At 43.9% G+C, this 21,248-nt stretch overlaps 1 protein-coding gene across 10 annotated transcripts in view; it reads left to right on the top strand.

Moving 5' to 3' along the window:
• The window catches only part of LOC120565382 (ephrin type-B receptor 3-like), a 58,905-nt gene extending 37,860 nt beyond the window's left edge, over window positions 1–21,045 (top strand). Inside the window, exons 4-16 of one of the 10 annotated variants that reach the window (XM_039811181.1) lie at window positions 959–1,114; window positions 2,058–2,393; window positions 4,849–4,973; window positions 5,639–5,801; window positions 6,369–6,477; window positions 8,057–8,109; window positions 8,403–8,525; window positions 10,639–10,886; window positions 11,445–11,660; window positions 12,831–12,980; window positions 13,392–13,591; window positions 16,939–17,094; window positions 19,260–21,045. In XM_039811181.1, the coding sequence (XP_039667115.1) occupies window positions 959–1,114; window positions 2,058–2,393; window positions 4,849–4,973; window positions 5,639–5,801; window positions 6,369–6,477; window positions 8,057–8,109; window positions 8,403–8,525; window positions 10,639–10,886; window positions 11,445–11,660; window positions 12,831–12,980; window positions 13,392–13,591; window positions 16,939–17,094; window positions 19,260–19,368 (2,144 nt within the window). In that variant the 3' untranslated portion in view covers window positions 19,369–21,045. Of the gene's footprint in view, window positions 1–958; window positions 1,115–2,057; window positions 2,394–4,848; window positions 4,986–5,638; window positions 5,802–6,368; window positions 6,478–8,056; window positions 8,110–8,390; window positions 8,610–10,638; window positions 10,887–11,444; window positions 11,661–12,830; window positions 12,981–13,391; window positions 13,592–16,938; window positions 17,095–19,259 lie in introns of all 10 variants that reach the window. The other 9 variants (XM_039811173.1, XM_039811177.1, XM_039811174.1 and 6 more) reach the window with 9 other exon arrangements.
• The last annotated feature ends 203 nt before the right edge of the window (window positions 21,046–21,248 follow it).

Raw genomic sequence — 21,248 nt, 5'->3', positions numbered from 1 at the left:
CCTGTCTTACCTGCTCTCTCTTTTTTTTTATTAAGCACTGCGGCAAACTCATTCATCTTTTAACGAGATAGTTTATCAAAGATATGGAGTCTGCCAAAGCGTTCTGGATCACAGTGCCGCTGTTAGTGTTTCCCTGCATGTCTGCAGCTTATCACCTGAGTTATAAACTTCCAAACAGCGGCTACGAATGGAGATAGGGCATTTACAAAGACCAGCAGTGTTTTAATCTGATTAACTAGGCTTCACTTATCGAAAACCAGTTTAGGTGAAATTATGTTGACGGAAGTTTTGTAGGTCTGTAAAGGAAGTGATCTCAAGGATAGAAGAATGCAAACAAAAGTTTGTGTGTTTTTGTGTGTGCGCGTGTGTGCGTGTGTGTGTGTGTGTGTGTGTGTGTGTGTCTTAGCAGTTTTGCACAGACCCATGTTTGTGTACACCTCAGCCTGTGTGTCTCTCTGATTTTCTGTGTTCTGTTTATATGCATTTGATAAAATACTGAATCCAGTTAAAAGCACCATGCCAACATTTTGGCACTGAAGTTCATGTATGTAATTTGGGTTGACAGTCTCATCATGTGAGCATGGGTTTATACAAACAGCTACATGCTGCTCAAAACTCCCTCTCCTTCCCCACTACAGTTTGCTGAAGATTCACACTCCATGTGGGGAAAAGGGAACATGTGGGGATGAAAACAAATCATGTGCATGTGCACACACGTACATAAACAAACATATGCTAAATACATCAAATTAGCTGTTTTAGCGAGCTGGAACGGTGTTACCAATAAAATGTAGTATTTTTATTCCAGGATGAGAGTGGCCTACTGCCCATTTGGAAAATGTGACCCGCACAAACATAATATATAAGTGTAGCAAAAACAGTTTTACCTTAAATTTTTATGTACAATCCACACTAATATTTATAATACTTATCTTTCTCCATTCTCTTTTGCCATCAGCTTGCAGCCCTGGCACCTTCAAGTCCAAACAGGGAGACAGCTTCTGCTTGCCCTGTCCCGCCAACAGCCGCGCCAGCTCAGGAGCATCCAGCGTTTGCTCCTGTCGAAACGGTTTCTACCGCTCAGACACCGATTCTCCCGACTCCCCCTGTACCAGTAAGTAAAGACTGCTTTCAATTGACTAAATGCTGAGAGGAGACTGAAATGATGTTATTGCATTCCTTTCTGAAAACCAGACAGAAATACCTCATATTCAGACAGTAATCAAATGTATTGATAGCCAGAAAAAATATATAGTAATGTGTGGTGAATGTTCTCCCAAACTTCCCTCTTTTTATTTTTATCTCAATGGCTGATAAAACCCCCCAGGAGTACATTCCCTCCACGACAAATGGATGGCAAACAAGTCTGCTTGCTTTCTCAACGTTATCCGAAACGTTATCATCCAACCCCTCCCCCGCCCGACTCTCAGTCTATCTGTTCTCGACGCTGCCATCCCTTTACAGACAGACAGCGGAGGGATTTTTCTAGTAGCAGTGTCTTCGCTAAGAGCAAACACGCACACGTAGGAGCTAATTCATTCACTGGTGAAGAGAGAAGATCTTTTTTTCTGTTGCTGGGGTGGGGAGCTGGTTCTCCCACAGTGCAGTGAAAGATAAGGCTCCAGTAATTGGATAAGAATTGCAAAGGCTCTGCCAATAGTTTGTCTCGCTCGTCCCTCCCAGCACTTCACACACAGACACACCGTGGAAATGAACATCCAATTCGAATTTGAACTCCTGTCCTTTTTTTTCTTTTAAGAGCTCTTGGAACAGACAGTTGTTATGTTTAAAGAAAAAAAATGTTCGAGTTAATGCATGAAAAATGTACTAATACCACAGCACAAGGAACATTCTTGGGTCATGAATTGTGTTGCTAGCAGCTATGGAATAATGAATGCAAACTGTGTTTTACAATATGCATCTCTGTCTATTGTCAGTATGTCTCTGTACTGTCACTGAAACAAATTTATTTACACCTATTGTGCATGGAGATTAAATTCTCTCTCATTCCAAATGTATTTTCCTCATCTCATCCACGCTGTGCTTCCCTTTTGCAGCTATTCCTTCTGCACCACGCAGTGTCATCTCCAGTGTGAACGAAACCTCGCTCGTGCTGGAATGGAGCGACCCACGTGACTTGGGTGGCCGTGAAGACATCTTCTACAACGTCATCTGTAAGAAGTGCCTGCCTGAGCGAGGAATGTGCTCACGTTGTGACGACAACGTCGATATCTCGCCACGCCACCTGGGCCTGACCCAGCGCCGCGTTGCTGTCCGTAACCTACAAGCTCACACACAGTACAGCTTTGAAATCCAGGCAGTCAACGGTGTTTCCAACAAGAGCCCCTACACACCTCAGTTCTCTGCAGTGAACATCACCACAAATCAGGCCGGTAGGTGAAACTGCAGCCTCGTGGCTACCTGTCACAGATCAATATTGAACTTGTAGGCACTGCCAACTTTTAAAGTCTGGAAAAAGACACAAAAGAATGTCAGAGAATACGTTCTGCACTTAAGAAGTAAAGATCAATTTCTTGTATGTATGTATGTAGGAGTGTGTTACATATTTTCCCTTTGAACGGGGATTGAGAAGGAAGACATTCTTCTGAATGAGCTTAGAAAGGGACCTTTTTCACACACCCACAGCATGCTCTGTACTAACGCCGCTGCAAATAGCAATAGCGAGGCAGTGTGTATTCAACGTGTTGAACCCTCAGTATTCTAGCTGCCCACTGCTTCCAGCCCACCACTCCTACAGCCCACAGCAACAACAGTAACTAGGCCAATGTAGCAATCAATGCTGAGATACATTTTTTTGTTTACAGAAGACTGAAACCCAGCTGATGTAACGTTGTGTACGGAATCATTTCGGATAGTAATGATAAGCTATTGCATGTGTTCCTCATAACATTGAGATGTACGCTGTTAATGTCAGGGTCATTGCTTTTGCATTACCATAGGTAGATAGGTATGTGGGTAGGCAAGTAGATTTTTGCAATAACTTACTGAAATTTGGCAATTTCGGTGCGTTCAGTTTACCTTAAATGACCCCCAGCGCTGTTAAGCTTACTTTACGTGCTAGTTATTGTGAGTTGGTCTCTTTGTTGAGGTTCTCCAAGGGCTCTTCATTTAGGCCATTTTGATGTGTTTGATGCTATGTTAAGTTTGCTATATCTGCATACTTAAACACCAAGGATTAGCCCTTGCTCCTCCCCCATCCCCTCCATCGTCTCTCGCTTTCTCCATGGCCTTGTCCTTCTCACCTCTAACCTTGTGCTCCTGCTCCTAAAATATGCTTTAGGAATGCCTTCTGTTTGTGGGTCTAGGACCCAAAGGCCCTACAGGCCCCCTCGTGACAGACTCATTGTTTTGCAAGAGGATGGGCACTGGGCTGACAGGGACTACTGTCCATTCTTGGGTGCTTGGGGTCAGTTGAGTGCAAAAAGAGAAGCGAAGGGAAAGGAGGGGGCAAGAGAGCATCAACTGTGATCAGATTATCCCCTGGTGTAGTCCAAAGACCATCCCTGCATGTGCATTCACCTTTTAAGAACCAAAATAAATACTAGCGTGGTGATAAGCCCCAGGGGCCACCTCCATGGTTACTTCAACGTCTTCTACCGGAGGAGGGCCCCTAATCCCCTGGCTAGGGGATCTGCCTAGGAAGCATTGTCTTCTGGGGGTGAAAGAGAGATGTGGTGGGCCTGGGTGGATGCGGGGGGGAGGCAGGGGATGGAAGGTTTAGGGAGCAAAGAGAGAGAGTGAGAGAAACAGAAGGATGTCTGGCCACATACACAGGCAGCAGAGGGAGAAAGGAAATGCAAGCGGGAGGATTAAAGAACTAAAAGCTAGGGATAAAAAAGGAAGGGAGAGAGACTGAGAGAGCGGAGATGAAGTTCTGCACTGGAGAGGATAGGGGAAATTAAAGAATCTGGTTGTGTGAGTGTAGGAAAAAGTGAGGAACTTCATTTTTGAAGAGAAGGCACGACTGGAGATTGACAGTTGAAGTTATGAAACAAAAGCAATGGAGTAGACTAAGAAGAGGGAGTGAGTCAGAGATACAGAACAAGCCTGAACTTAGAAAAGAGGACGAGAGACAGGTAGGCAGACAGAACTTAGCCATTAATAGGCCCATGTGAAAGAAGCATGAAACGCTCAGGTGGGTGGAGTGCCAGTGTGTTTTATGCTCCTCTGTGTGTTTGTGTGTGTGTGTGTGTGTGTGTGTGTGTGTGTGTGTGTGTGTGTGTGTGTGTGTGTGTGTGTGTGTGTGTGTGTGTCCACGGACCAATGCATGCATGTCTATTTGTGTGCACATTATATAAATGATGTCTATAAAGTGTGGCAATTGTATGCAATACAATGTATGCACAGTACATACTGTAGGCCTAATGCATTGGATTTTTTTTATCTTGAAAAACGACAGAGAAAAACAGTTCTTCAAGAATTTGGAGCAAAAGTGCAGAAGTAGTTCAGCATGGATGCAGTTAATTTAAAAGTGAAAAGTCTTCATCTGTATGTGTGCTTGCCCTTAAGCTTGCCTACAGTTGGTGTATGGTAGAGGGAACTGCATGTACCAGAGACTTATCCATCAGTTTTGCAGTTTGATTCTCTTGTCACAGGAGAATTAGACATCTCCTCTCCCTCCCAGAGGACTCTGGGAGGGAGAATTTGAGCATTAGTAGGGAATGGTTCTGCATACTAATTATTGGCCAACGCTTTTCACAAAGCCCACAGTCTAAGACTTTGGATTTGGCCTTCTGTGGACATACAAAGGGCATAGAACTTGAAAAGACATAACATAGAAAACGATAAATAAAGCGGATTTTCCTTTATTTATTTTGCCCTGTGTAGCTCCGTCTGCAGTGCCCACAGTTCACCTGATGGCGGCCACAGCGAGCACCATGAGCCTGTCCTGGCTGCCTCCAGAGAAACCCAACGGAATCATTCTGGATTATGAGATTAAGTACCATGAGAAGGTAAGCAGCAATGTAAGTCAACGCCTCTAATTCAATCCAATTTCATTGACTTGCATGGTCTCTGTTCCATCTGTGTTTCTGTAAATGTGGAAAACAATGCCTCTGCTGATAAACACATGGTTGCAGTGAGGCAAGTCACCATTTCCAATCTTAGCTTGTTTGATGATCCTTCCCTACTTATTCCCCTCTTCCCATCCCTCTATCCCTCCTTCCTTATTCTCTCTTTCTCTCCTCCCAATCCTTTCCCATATTTCTATTATGCTCTGCCCTTTTCTGTACCCCTAATTCCATTTCTCCCTCTTGCCCTCCCTCTTATCCTCCGTCCCCTCTCAATCCATGCATTAGAAAGTTTCTGTATTTCCAGGGGCCCAGAGAGTAGTGACTGGGTCTGCCTCAGGGAGAGAACAAAGACACTCAGTGTATATCTGCTCTGTTTGTTGTCATGTCCTCCTCCCGTTGAATTTACACACTGGCTACATTCTGTCTCTCTCCATTTCTCTCTCTCTCATTCTTGTCTCCATATTATTTTTTCACCGGCCTGCATGGTTAGATTGGCGTGTAAAGGAGGGTAGAGCATCAGAGAGAGGGGATGATGAGTGGGAAAATACAGGGGGCTGCTACGTATTTGGTATTGGTTTTATCACTGACTGTCTTTGTCTCTGCAGGATCAAGGTGAGGCCATCGCCCATACCATGACTGCCCAACGGAGCAACGCCCGCATTGAAGGTCTCAAGGCTGGTACGCCTTATGTGATACAGGTCCGTGCCCGAACAGTGGCCGGTTATGGTCGTTACAGCAGCCCAGCCGACTTCAGCACCAACCTGCAAAGTATGTTACTCCCATACCTATTTCATTACCCATGGATATATTGGGTTATTTGTGGCTTAACAGCAATACTTCTATAATAGGGCTGTGCATAAGCTTATGAACATAATGGAGGCTCAAATGCTTATAGAGCTAGAAGCTACTGTGCCTATTTTTCATGCAGAAATACTGAAATCCTTGTAGAGAAACTGACTCATGATTTGGTGAAAATCTACTATTTACTAGCGATCAGTCAAGGTATCAGCCTCACTCCCCCACTCATTAAGCAGACAAAGAAAAAGAACTGAATAGTCTATCTTACATAAATCTTTCTGTCTTCATAAATGCATTTATTAGTCCCAGCTGGCTCTCAATTCTGCTTAACCCAGCATTATGAACACAAGGGCATGGTTACCTACGTAAGCATACAATTCTGAAGTGGGCGTGGGAAGCATACAAGCCTATTTTGTAAGAACTACAGCAGAGCACACAGTGGCAAAGTCTTTAGCTATACAAATGATTGCAGCTAGTGTAGGTGTATGTTTTTGTCAACTTCTCCAAGTAACCACTTTTTCTCTTTAACCCCTAAAGCTGACCCTCCAAAGCCATGGCAGGAGCAGCTGCCACTCATCGTGGGATCAGCCACCGCTACCTTGGTCTTCATCATTGCAGTTGTGGTCATCGCTCTTGTCTGCCTCAGGTCAGAATATAACTCCTCTACCGGCCTCTCAAAAAGTCAGAACACGTGAAAGAAGAGCATGTGTGGCGAAGCACGTTTACACTGACTAATTTATGTTCAAACAGCGAGGACTTACAGAAATGTTTGTGGAAAATATTTTTCCTTCAAGTTGAAAAAAACAAACGGAGATTGCTTCAAATGTCAACTTTGTTTGCATGTCCTCCACACCACCCCAGAACAGTCTCAGCGGATTGCTGTGCCACCTGTGAGGCCACTGAATGCCAGATTAGCCTTCTGAATCTGTGAATAGTAAACAGCTTTGGCCAAAATGCTACTTTTCTCACTGGACACAGCACGGCAGAGCAGCTGTTGGGCCTGATAGGCCTGTCCTCATGGCCTGACACTCAGAATCAACTGTGCGTCTGCCCGACCACAAAGAACACAGATGCGCTCCTGTCTGCTGGGCCCAATTGACTGGGAAGATGGAAGCAGCTGCTCACACCTTTTAAAAAGTCTGACATTGCATCGGCTGGGTTCTAACCACACGCGTTTATCCTTATACCAATCATTTGTCAAGCAGCAAATGCAGTGCATGTGTGTATATATGTGTGGATGGTTGGCACCCACCACTGACTAGCACCCACTGGGTTCACTCCACAAGCCAGTTCAGGCATCGGCTGACAAGCGTGGGCATCGGTCACGCTAGACTGAATAATAATCGCCCTTGCTCCCCCACCTCTCCCTCTTGCATCTTCGCTCTCTTCTATTTTCACACCGCTACATTGTGTCTCTCTCAGGGTCTTGGCTTAGCCGCTGCTCCGACTGCCACAGAAGAAGGACAAAATAGTAATAACACAAAACACAGAGCTTTGGCATATTCCGGAACCAAATTAGAATTTGAAATAAGATGCAAATCAGCGTAGGGTATTATTGCCCTGGTTACTGGTTAGACAACAAAGGAAGCACATTAACATGTAATTTCAACAACCCAGCCCCCTCGCTCTGTCATCCTCGTTGTGCCCAGCCCCCCCACCCCCCCCTCCCTACGGTGCAGAAGGGACATGTGCAGGAAGATGATGGTTCTATGGGTAAACGACAAAAAGAGAAGAGAAATGGTGAAAATGGAAAGAGAGAATGACAGCAAGAGAGAGAGAGAGAGTCCATGAAGACAAAATAAGAGGCAGATTAAATTGAAATGAACAATGTGATGTCTGTAGGGCGAGAAAGGCGAGACAGCTGAGCTTGCTGTTTGAATTTGCTTTTGTCTCGGCTGCTCATTTTGGGGGTACCAAGAGTGAATGGCTTTCACTTGCTGCTTCAGACATTGGTACGATATCTTTTTGTTAAAACTCATGTTTCAGTCCCCAAGTCTGAATCATTTTACCACAAGGCATTGATCCAGTCTTTATCTACATTATATCCCTCGCTTCTAATGCAAAAAGGCAAAACATTTTCCGCAAGCCACAATGTAGCGTGGCTACATCTCCGCAGACATTATTAGGGATCTGTGTTCTCCTCCCGCCTTTGTTCCTTTTTGGTATTTGCACCCTGCTGTGTGGAGTCCATGTGACTCAGTTTGTGTTTTGATGTTTCTCAACAGAAAGCAGAGAAATGGTTCAGAGTCGGAATACACAGAGAAACTGCAGCAGTACAGTAAGTCTCTTTGCTGAGATGCCCCACCTTTTTGCATTATTCACATTCCAACGGCATTATTCCTATACTTCCGTCATTATTACTTAGCAAAGACTGAGCATCCCCAACCACTAAAGAATAGCTCACATAACATCAATTGGCTTGATCATCTAGTGAAACAATAATAAATGATCTTGCTTTGATCCATACTTTGATTTGATAAAATAATATGTTTATAGAACTTTACATAGTGTTGAAATTTAGTTTGACGTCATAGATTCACTTTCCTGTTCTTGCCACTGAATCCCCTATAGTAACGCCGGGAATGAAAGTCTACATTGACCCCTTCACCTATGAGGACCCCAACGAGGCCGTGCGCGAGTTTGCCAAGGAGATCGACGTCTCCTGCGTGAAGATCGAGGAGGTCATTGGCGCAGGTAACCCACCAAAGCTCCTGAGCTACAGGGGGAAGACTGCTAGTCACCTCCAGGCCATACCGTTAGAGGACTTCACACCAAGCGGTACTTTCACTCAATTCATCGCTAGCCCTCTCCTTGCTCCCTCCTCTCCCACACTCGCCATCTCTTAGGAACCCCTTTCCTGTATTACAGATGTCTCCAGCACTCTATGTTTTAAAGTATTACAAGCTACAGTATGTCCTCTTTAAGTTAGCGTCACTCACAGTCCTAGCACCCTTATGTTGTTACCATGCCATGTGCATTTAGAGTAGCTGTAATACCTTTATGTGTGGTGGATTATCATTTCACCCGTGTTCTTAAAATGGAGCCCAATCCTGGAAGAGAGAGAGATGCTTTCTAAATTTCTTTTCTAAACGATTAAAAAATATTCTTGATTCAAACTGAAGCCGATTTTGCACAATGCAAGACTACAGCCCCATACAGACAGGATTTATTTCTCTAAGGGAGTTAATCCTGTCCGAGCGCATGTGTGTGGTTTTTCTTCATATCTCTTCTAGTATTAATTACATCCCTATTGGTTTTTTTGGCACACTTATTGGCCCCCCATTTTTTTCACGTCCTGTACAGATAGACATGCTGTGTTTAAATGTAACTCTTAAGTATTTGCACATGCATTTCCCAGTTTCCCATTTTTAAATTTCAGCAGTCACCGGCGTTCTGTGAGGTGTAATGCAAGAATTTTATACTAACCCATTACTTGGTTACCGACATACAGTTGTTATTGGAAGCCGATCTGACCCTACAGGCTTATCAAATAGTTTATGTCCACCTTACATTAAATTGTTTTATGTATAGTAGCCTGAGGATGACTGGGGTTGTACAAAGCAATTCCTGTTACCAAGGTGCATGGCTAATATTTATCTCCCGTATCCCCCGGAAATATTTATCCCGTCTAGATTGGGCATAAGATATTAAAATGTTTCTTCTCCAGGATTGTCCGTCCCTGACCCTGCCCTCTTTTTAAGTGTCTATAGAATATCTTTATTTAAGGATGCACTATATTTAACCCCTTGTCCTGGCATTACAGTATGTGGTTGTGTCCCCACCTTTTAGAACCCCTCCCTAACACTTGATGTTGTAGATAGTAAAATATTTTATGTATTTAATATATTTGATAGTAATATCTCTGCTCAAAAGCTGCAGGACTGTGCCGATTGAGGTTGAGTTTTTCTTAGCATTGTATCTGAACCAAAATGGAGGACGTGATGTCAGAGATGGGAGTCCTTACTACTGCTTCTGCTACTACCATTACTACTGCTACTGCTACTGCTACTGCTACGACAGCTCTTCTACTTCTGAGGCTACTACTTGAAACCCGTCGCTTCCCAGCATTCGCCTTAAAAGTGACGAACCCTCAAACCCTGTCTTCCCTGTCCCCCTCCTCTCCTCTCCCCCTTCCTCAATCCATCCCTCCATTCCTCTATCCCCACCCCTCTCTCCCCTGACTTCCCCCACATCGCTCCATTCACCTTGTTTCTCTTGCGTTCTTGCACACGCTTGGTGTAGACTCTAAACGGAAAGCATCCACCACCTCAAGAACCCCCAAGCTTCTGTCCCCACCTATCTCCTCCCCCTGTGCCCGCTTCTCCAGCCACCCTGAAGCTTAGCACCCCACCCCCCACCCCCCACCCACCCGCCTAGATCCTTGCCCCATTCCTTCTCTGTCCCCCTCAGCTACTCAAACACTGTCACCCTGCTTTACCCATTTGTTTTACATTTCAACATGCGCTTTTTTTCAACTCTACATCTTCTCACATTTCGCCATCATGTCTTACACTCACCATGCTGTTTCTTTTAATCAGTAGCTTAACAACACACAGTCATTGTATGCTCCCCCATCACCACCATCCCTTGACACTGGCCTAGAGTCCTGGCTTCTCTTGCAGTTCCCCTTGTCCCACCTGCTACCCTCCTGGCTCCTTGGTTCTAACCAGTTAACTGTCCCCTCTCCCCTCTTTTCCCCCACTCTCCTCCACTCTTCCCTGATGCCTCTCTACCCTCCCTCTTTCTCTCTCTCTCCTTCTATTCCTCTTTCTCCGTTTCTCTGACTGGCTCACGTGGGCTCTCGCAGGAGAGTTTGGCGAGGTGTGTCGCGGTCGCCTCAAGCTACCTGGGCGCCGGGAGATCATCGTAGCCATCAAGACTCTCAAGGTGGGCTACACTGACCGCCAGAGGCGAGACTTCCTGTCTGAGGCTTCCATCATGGGCCAGTTCGACCACCCCAACATTATCCGTCTGGAAGGTGTGGTCACCAAGAGTCGGCCAGTGATGATTGTGACTGAGTTCATGGAGAATGGAGCCCTAGACTCTTTCCTAAGGGTGAGAAGAAAAAAAATGGCACACGCAAACACATTACACACAACAATACATCTAATAATAGCTACTCCCTATAAAACATGTATCTGTGATTTGTATCAATAATGCAAAACTATCTTGCAAATAAGCCCACCAGAATCTGCTTGATCTTGCTTCTTGTTATCTCACTTTTTTCTGAGCCATAAAGGGTCTTCTTAGGCTCTGCTGCAGAGCCCACAATGGTTATCTGACAAATGCTGCATTCGGGTGATTGGTGACATTTACAAAGAGCTCAGTCTACAATGAATCACTGCCTCAAAGTCACATCATACATTGTCTGCCAGAGAAAGGGGAAGGGAGGAATACAGGATGGATAGGTAGAAAAGAGAAAAACAGTTACAGTGTGAAATGATAGGAGATGAAACATGAAACATGCAAAGAACAATCTGTAAGAGACATTGAAAAAAGAAAGGCTGGTAGGACAAATAAAGGTAAAAAGGAGACAAGCATATATCCCTTTAAACATGCAACCTTGATCTACAATCCAATCTATCCTTGTCATTCTCTCTCTTCCTTTGCCAGCTTAATGACGGGCAGTTCACAGTGATCCAGCTGGTTGGCATGCTGCGTGGTATCGCAGCAGGCATGAAGTACCTGTCAGACATGAACTACGTGCACAGAGACCTGGCTGCCCGTAACATCTTGGTCAACAGTAATCTGGTGTGTAAGGTGTCTGATTTCGGCCTATCTCGTTTCCTCGAGGATGACCCTTCAGACCCCACCTACACCAGCTCCCTGGTGAGTCAGAGTAGAAGTGTGTGTATGTGTTTGTGTGTGTGTGTGTGTGTATTCATGTTTGAAAGCAATGTTTAAAGGTGCTACATGTAACATTTTAACATCAATACTTCACCGTTATGTTAATTCTAGTCCTCTTTACAAATGAATCTATAGCATTGCCAAGTATGAGTGTATACAAAAAATAGATCAAGTCTGTTCCCACATGACCACATTATGGGTAGACAGGGACTTTCTTTCTCACTGTGGATGGCAGGTGCAGGTAGTAAAGATAACAGTTGAAACAATGGATTAAAATATATATATATATATATATATATATATATATTGCAGCTAAATTAATGTTTCAGTACAAAAGTAGCTCAAAAGGGCAGAATTGTTATGGTGGCTATATAAAATATTTTATCTGGACATGTTGCTGCGTGTTTCCATTAAAGCTGTAGCAGATTTCCAGACATTTCGTAAGATACTTAGCCGACAAATTACTGAAATGTGTGATAAGTAAGCTCAATTCTCGCTCCGACTCTCACATCTCACAAATAAGTAAAATTGGCAAAGCAGGTCAAGGCACATAGGATAGGGTCCTTTGAGATTGAGCATAATTGTCATAAATGAGCATGAGCTCTAGTACAAAGATAGGCAACCTCCTTTGGCCTGTATACATAAGTCTAGTTTGTGTTGGTCTGGTGACTTATCAAAACAGGAAAAGGGCTCTCTTCTTCCAGGGCAACTCATCTAAAGCCTTCTGAGTATGTTACAATGGGAAGTCCCTTGGTGACAGGAAGCAATGGTGTTAATAGGGAAGTGTGTTCTTAACTTTGAGAGACACTGTTGGCATGAAATACCAATCATCTCGCCTACAGTTCACTTTGTCTGGTAGTTATATGAAAGGATTCTATGATGGTGATATATCGATGTTAAAACAGTTTGTAGCACATTAAATATTCTTCTGGCTTCACGTGTTTGTGTCATTTTCTGTAACTGTGTTGTTACTAACCTTTTGTGTATGTGTGTGTTTGGGTTCTACAGCATGCACCCATGTGTTGTGCATCAACACTTCCCTTAGACTGTGTTTTTCTCACCCTCTCTTTCCCTCTTGTATGTGTGTGATTCTGTGTTTGTGCTCCATCCCTCCAGTATTTCATGCTCACCTACTCATTCGCATATCCACAGGGAGGGAAAATTCCCATTCGCTGGACGGCTCCCGAGGCGATTGCCTATAGGAAGTTCACCTCGGCAAGTGATGTGTGGAGCTACGGCATCGTCATGTGGGAAGTGATGTCGTATGGCGAGCGGCCGTACTGGGACATGAGCAATCAAGATGTAAGCTGATATGAGGATATTGTTGAATTTAATAATGTGTAAGCACAGGCATTCTGTTGGAATATGAAGTATTAAACAGTAGCATTTTGCCCTAAAAAATATAAATGTACATATAAAAAAACAGTTTTCAACCACTTCTGCCATCACTGTTTAAAAGCCATTCTCTCCCTACATACCCACCCACAACTACCACTCAAAGCTGATCTTTCTCTGGCCCTTATTTCTATGCATTCCCTAAAGCATTTTTCCTGTTTATCTCTGACTCTTCCATCATTTCCCGCATTCATCCTCTTCTGTCCTCCCTCACTTGCTATTTTCATCGACCCATCTCTCTCCTTGTGTTCTGTTCTCCCTCAACACTGTACTCTGTGATTAGAAGTGATTGTGATTTCTCTGTCATCCTTCCCTCAGGTGATAAATGCTGTGGAGCAGGATTATCGACTGCCCCCACCCATGGACTGCCCCACAGCACTGCACCAGCTCATGTTGGACTGCTGGGTCAAAGAGAGGAACCTGCGACCCAAATTCACCCAGATTGTGGCCACGCTGGATAAGCTTATCCGCAATGCTGCCAGCCTCAAGGTGGTCACCAACAGCGCACAGTCTACTGGGTAAGTTGTGATATTCTAATATAAAAGTATGTTGGTCACATTAAGTAAACGCAAAATCACAGTTAACGCAAATGTCATATCTTGTGTATGCTCGGTGAAGCCTGTGATTATAGAAATAGACTAACTGTGATGCTGTTTCTCTGGAGGTCCTTGTTGAGTTTCATTAGGTGCATTAATGATCTTCATAAAGAGCAATAAAGAATCATTATGGTCATCGCATCATGGATATTAGTGCTGATTGCTTTCTAAAAATTTCCTATGGTTTTCTTCGGTCATATGTTGAGGAGACCTGCTGGGCTCTTGTGAGGAACTACAGTAATAGGGCATTAGTTTATTGAATGAAGTCACTTGACTTTTCAGCAGTGAGAGTACTACTGGCCAAGCCATTTCATTTGCAGCTGAGCCAGAGCAACCGCAATAATGATTTCCACTGCAAATTCCCTATCCAAGTTGATACTGTGTTTGTGAGTCACTCTGACTCAGCTGTAACAATCTCTTAACTCCTGTAAAGTGCACATTTCTTCCCATACAACTCTTTAGTTCTCACAAATGCAGCCTGGACCATTATGCAAATCCAAATTACCATCGCTCAATAGACAGCCCTTAAAGCAACTCGTCCGCCAACTGGGAGCTCAATCAATGATGTCACATCTACATTTAGCTGCACTAACTTCCTCCGCAACCTGTTTCTTGGAAAGAATTTGGAGGATAGAAGGTGGTAGAGTTGGAGCCATAGGGAGGAAGATGACCTACCTATCTGTCCCTGCATCAGGGTCTTTCTGTCCTGAGGGAGGGCTACAGACAATCCTGGTTTAGGCTCAGGGGGGAAACCAGGGTCTCGGTTGGCCACCGGAGTGACGTTCTTAGAAGATTAAGCTTGCGGTTAATTAGCTCGATTAAGACGATGCAAAAAAGAGATGGGAGCGCCTTTTAATTAGCAACTAACGAGATTTAAAACGGGCCAGTGGAGAGGTGGCCTCCTGCCGACAAAGAAAAAAAAAGGGAGGAGTGAGAGATGATAGCGCCGTCCTGGTCGGCATTGAAGGGTGGCTGGAGGTTAGCTAACACTGTCTGGGATCAAAGTCCTTTGGTTGTGTGTGTTATGTGTACTTGACATGACTGCATATTGCATTGTAGGTGTAAAGTGGAATGAGCAACTGAGGTTTGTTGATGTTAGGGTTTCCGGCACTAGTGCCATGAGTCATTTCTGTGTTTTTATTTAAGTAAATGCAGAAATTCACACTCTCTAAACTTCGTAAAAACAGACATAACCCTTTGGAGAAACAATGACAGTCCCAACCCTTGATTTTAAATTTAGGCTTGGCCTGTAACTGTCTCACTAGCTAGCATACAATATGGCCCTACTTTCCTGCTGTGTTTCTGCTTGTGGCTCACATGTGGCCAGCAATGGCTTGGACCCTTTTGAAGCAAACTTTAGAGGAGGAGGACTAACAATACTCCATTAAGAGAAGCCAGAGTCTGGCGTTAACAACAGCCCGAGGCCTTGGGCTCCGAAGCACAGGCCTTATTAAAAATCACTCCATCTTCACCACTCAATGGAGCCTCTGTATCACTGTTATTAACTCCCCCTCCATGCTTTTTCTCTTTTCTCCCTCTTTCTCTCTCCATTCCTCTTTTAATTGTTAATGAATCTAATGCCATCAAAAAGGATGACAGGGATCAACAGAGCAGAGAGGAGGGGAGACAGTGGCACTCTTTCTCTTTGCCTGCTCCCTCATCTGATTCTCCTCCTTCAGCTCCCCGCACCTCCCTGCCTCAGCCCTCCACCTCCACCTCCTCTCTTGTTCATCCGCTCCACTTCTCTCTGAGTTGTAGCACAGTTTTATTAAAACTCCCAAGGTGGCCTCTCTATCTACAGCATTGATCAGCACAGAGGGTTAGGTTCTTCTTTAGAAAGGCCCTTTTGGGCTGTCAACAGGTGTGCAGAAACATGCAAAACACACTTTTTCACACACATTTTCAGGATTACACACACACACACACACACACACACACACACACACACACACACACACACACACACACACACACACACTCACACCCACACTCTCACAGGTTTGTGAGTCACTCCTTTCGTGTATTGCCAGGGTACACAGGTTCATGAGTCAACCATGCACACATCTGTGTTTACATTCCACAGATAGTTCTTTATTGTCATGAAGCATTTTCACAGAATGTTTTTCCACCTCTGTGGAATGGTGTTACCTTTTTGTCTATTCAACCTTGGAGAAGAACATATGCATACATGTTCAAACACACCCTGAGACAATTTACTATAAAGCATATGGCTAATAACCTACTAGTTAAGCTCATGTTCATCTGATTTGAGCTGACCAGGAAAAACTGCAGGAAATCCAATCTTCTCAGATCAGATTCAAACCACATTTGTATGCAGTAGCGAACCGTGACTCTTAAACCTTGGCCCTCTGACAACCCCCTCCTTCCCTTGTTGGGAAAAAAAGTAAACTACCAGCCTATCTCATTGTGTCCTCTCTTTTAATACTGCAAAAGTTAGTTCTGAAACAAAAATTAATAAGCCAGTCCATCCTTAGCAATGCAGCGAGCAAACAGCACAGAGAGAGTGAGTATTATCACTAACACAAATTAAATAATTTAACCCTTCACATTCTAACGCAAACTAAATAGGCAGGTTTAAAGGGTTTATTTCCCCAAAAATAAAATTACAACTGATGACTTTTTAAACATTATTCTTTGGGATATCTTAGGCCCTCTCTGAGTGCCTAGAGGGCCCTGACAGTCCCCCCACTGATTTGTAAAGTAAGTGGTGCAACTCAGTACAACCACTCAGATTGAATTTTAAGGTTTTTTTCAGTTTCGTCAGTCCCCACAACAACAGTGACATCTCACTGCGACAAGAAGAACAGGATTCAGCAAACAGGAAGAGAGCTATACAGATATTTCCAGGGTCTGGTTCCTTGTAAATTTCGATGTGTGTAGTCATCATTCAAGACCAGATTTGACATCTGCTCTATGAACACATACCACCTTGCCTCACCAGCTGCAGCGCCAGCATCCACCACCCACCACCCACCACCCACCACCCAAGCCTCCAGCCAGTCTCTCCACAGTCATAAAAGTGACCCCCCCCCACCCCAACCACCCCCCTGCACACAACTCCTTACATGTGGAGAAGAGGACAGGGGAGGGGAGAAGAGAGGAGGAGAGGTGGAGAAATGGAGAGGTGGCGCTCAGCGGCGGGCGTTTGGGGGTGAGGTTGGCCGGTAGAGGCAGTAGAGTGACGACCTAAACCCTCTCTCTCTCTCTGTTTCTCTTTCTCCCTCCTCCCACCCCTCTCCCCAATGTAGGGTATCCCAGCCCTTGCTTGACCGCTGTGTGCCAGACTATACCACTTTCACCACTGTGGGGGACTGGCTGGACGCCATCAAGATGAGCCGCTACCGTGATAACTTCGTCAACGCCGGATTTGCTTCCTTTGACCTGGTGGCCCAGATGACAGCAGAGTGAGTGGAGAGGGAGTAGATTCAGCTAATCAGGCCTCAAGTGATTGACTGGGCTGAGTTTGAGAGTCAAATTAGTGTTGTACAGATTGACCTTGAGGGAATAAAAATAGTCTAAATTAAACATGATAAGATGTGGAAACAGGGCTCTGATTAGGCTCAGACAAGAAATTAATACATAAGAACATACGTAAAGAAAAGGAAAAAATAGCACATTTTACTTTGGTACATTAAGCAGACATTTCATAAGTATGTTTGTTGTGCTATAAAGATAAATCATGCTTTGAAGACATACAGTATCACCTTTTATACTGTTATGTGTTCCAGTATTTATGTACACATAGTGTATAAAGAAAACTAGTTAAAAAAAGGGGGAAAAAAGGAAAATGTGACATTTACTGGCAACACAACTTGCGAAGAGACACGAGAGAGAGAGAGATATTAAGTAGTACAAAAATGGGTTAAACACAAGATCCTCTACGCTTTTCCTCTAATTTGGTATGCAATTGACCAATCAGGATAGGTTTACTGTAGAACGGGGATGCTTATGTAATCAGGAGATTAATAACAATCACCTGCTTCAGAAGCCAACAAATCTGACACACAATGGACAAATACACAATTTAACAGTGTAGTACAATGTTTAACCAAACACCCGTCGCTGCTTACTTAACTACGATCTCCAGTTTACCTTGACGGGTCACCCACCTTCTGCCGCGTGTACAAACAGGAAATGATGTAATGGAAGTCATGGAAATTGAAGGCTAGTGATGATCAAATAAATTAATTAGGATTATAATGATAAATAAATTATCCTCATTAGCTGCATAATAGGCAACGGAGGTGGGGGTAATTTGTTTCAATTTGGACAGGCTGACAGGTGCGGTGTACTGGGGCTCTCTGTTGCCCTTAATGGCCAGTAATTCCTCTAATGTTGCCCATTTATTATCATTTCATCCTCCATCGCTACACTGATGGGGATGGCGAAATATGAAAAAACAAAAAGAAACACTATTTATTTCTGTGAAATTGTGGTAACGTGCCCTTATTTGGCTTTGGAGAGGATGGATGTGCAGTGTGGATGTGTGTGTGTGTGTGTGTGTGTGTGTGTGTGTGTGTGTGCTACTACATGCATGTGCGCGTTTGCTCATGAGTTAATTGTACTAAAATGGATGGGGCCACAAAGTCATTTAGACAAGCAGAGTGTATGGTGCCTGCATGTAATATTAGATTATCCAGTATTTGTGTGTGTCTGAGTGTGTGTATGACTGAACGGAGAGGACGCAGACTGTGGCAGAGCCCCAACAGTCAGCTAATCGCTGCTCCAGACGCCGTCCGCTTTCTCTTCAGCTATCGACTTGGGAAATCAAACAAGCAAGCGGAAAAGAGAGGTTCTCGTGATATAATTGTACAGCGTTAAACCAACATGGCCATGATGATTAGATTATGCCGTCTGACTAATGACGGCCAGAGCAGGTGCGCTTTCCCTGGCCTTTTTAAGGGTGTAGTAATGTCCACTGTATGTCAACAGTGTTCATATTTTCCCACTGCACCCTCAACCCGAGGTTAAGGTCTCTACTCTAAAGATCACTGCTGACTAAAAGACTCATTTACACTTTCTAGTCTTATTTGCTTGGATATTTTTAAGCACTGAGGAATGTTGTGTAACAGTGGCCAAGTTAAAGCTGATATACTGACACAGAAGTATGAATGACAGGCTCCTTACTGAGTAATCTGTCAAGTATACAAAAAAAAGAGGATTTTCTACTTCCCTGTTTCTGTAGCTAAGTGGCAGGCTGGCGTGGACGCTGTGAAGTCTGCCAGCTGCCGAACAGTAGCTTAGTTTGCTCTTTAATCATTAACCATCACATTATGGCCCCTTGACTCCACTCCTCTTGCCCACCTGCCAGGCAACAGAAGTATGTTGCATTAAGATCACCATTAACTATAGCTGGATGAGTTTTCACATTTTGTTGACATACCCTCTGGAAGCCATTTTATGGGGGATTGACAAAGTGCTGTCCCACCTGGTACAGTGTGTGTTTACTTGTGGCTGAAAAGTGAATGTTGCACTTCATCTTCAGACATGTGATGTTTGTCTACTTTTATTTTTTTTATGACTGAGCCACCTGTTCTCATTTTTCTTCTCCTTTCTTCTCACTCCACAGGGACTTGCTGCGGATAGGGGTAACGTTGGCCGGCCATCAAAAGAAGATTCTCGGTAGCATTCAGGACATGAGACTACAGATGAACCAAACACTTCCTGTCCAGGTGTGAGCGACAGGACCCACAGACAGATGCAGTCGAAGGACAGCCAGACAGGAAAATGGGGAGGAACTGTGCCAGAGAGAGCTATTGGAAACCCTCGCTGCCTGACCCATCTCTGCCAATTAGACGCTATGAAACTGGCTTGCAGTGCCTCTGACTATTTTGTTTTTTCTTTATTACACTACCACTTCCATTACCTGTTCCTGCTTTTTTGTTATTCGTCATAGTTTCTTTTTCCATCCAATCAGAATTTGTGTGTATTCGAGAGGAAGAAGAGTTAACCCCCTTATATCCCATGCGTGCCTCACCAGCTCTGGTGTGGGTTGACGTTTGCATGCATGTGTGTTTTAGTGAGGTCGGCCTTAGCCCTGTAACTGAAATGTCACACTCTGATCCTCACGCAAGAGCCCCTCCCCGTGACCTCTCAACCCAGCTTTGATGGACGTAATATATAGTAAAGAATGAACACCCTGGTATAAATAAGTGAACAAAACATAAAACTAAACAAAAAAAAACAGAGGTGTTTCGGAGCCCACAGGAGATGGAGGACTATCCTTTCCCTGATAGAAGTTGTTTTACTGTGCACGTGTGTGTCGTTCTCCATCTTCATATTGAAGGTGTGTTATCTAAAAGGGCACTTGCTGGAGAAGGGTGAGGTGGTGGAAGAGGATATATGATGGGCTGAGGTCGAAGGTCAAGAAGATGACAGAGGTCAGAAAGGTCCAAGTAGGGCAGCCACATTTTGGACACTTGTTTTGGCTGCTGAATCCTCAATAGGTCACCAGATGAACTCTTCACCCTGACCTGAAGTGACTCAGGATAGCTCCACAGATTGGGATCACCTGCTCATCAACTGTGTATTATTTTTGTTTGTCCACACACCTTTTTTTGTGGCTTTCTTACACATTTTTTGGGAGATTTGTGGTTTCAAAATGGCCGGTCAAACCTAAGTAACCCCCACTGGACGCTATATGTGATTAAGGGGGAGACGAGGACTGTGGCAACACTATAGAAAGACCAGTTGGCCTTTTGTGTGCGTTTTTGTATGTGTGCGTGCGCATGTGTGCGTGTATGTGTGATTACGTGTGCTTGGATGTGCGGGTTTGTCAAGTTGCACACAAGTATACTGTACAATACAGCTTCCGCTATTTGCCACCGTGGAGAATTAACGCATGAACTGAACCGTGACAAGGAGCAAATATATCTGAAACAATTACGCTATATTCTGTGGACAACTGTTAAACATTTTTTTATTGAATCCAAAAAAATGAACTTAGGACATACATATATATATATAAAATTATATATATATGCAACATGATGAAACTGAGAGAAACCATGATGGACACCTTACTTTCTACTTACTATTATCTGGATTTAGAAATAATCAAAATTGTTTTAATTTCTTGACATCCTGCCCTATGTATTTATTTGTACCTTGCCCTCCAACCCCCGCCCCCCACACCAACACCCAGATGGACTGTATTTGGGACAGTGGACTTGGAACAATCAGAAGAAAGAGAAACTCCAAGAGGATTCACCTAATGAATTGCTGATTATTAAACATAAGAAATTGCATATAAATTGGATATTGTATTTTTGTTGTTGTTCTAAACAGCCTGTACATGTTTTGTAACAAAAACACGATAAATAACAAAAGAAAAGTGGTGTTTTGACAAAATAGAAGTGTTGTTGTGGAATGTTTGCTTTAGAGTGAAATTAACAGAAAGCAGAGTAAGAGAGAAGCGAGAGAATGGATAAAGTCAGGAGGTAGGGAGGAGAAGATGAACAACTACTGTCACCCTTTTGCTCTCCGTCCATTTTTGTGTGAGTGTCTGTGTAGGTGTGTTCAAGTCTGTGTGTGCCACCTGAACTGGATATTAAGCATC

This window comes from Perca fluviatilis, chromosome 9 (genome assembly GCF_010015445.1).
Source record: "Perca fluviatilis chromosome 9, GENO_Pfluv_1.0, whole genome shotgun sequence".
Lineage (NCBI taxonomy): Eukaryota > Metazoa > Chordata > Actinopteri > Perciformes > Percidae > Perca > Perca fluviatilis.
The sequence above is the reverse complement of the archived record's forward strand: the minus strand, read 5'-3'. Positions and strand labels throughout refer to the sequence as shown.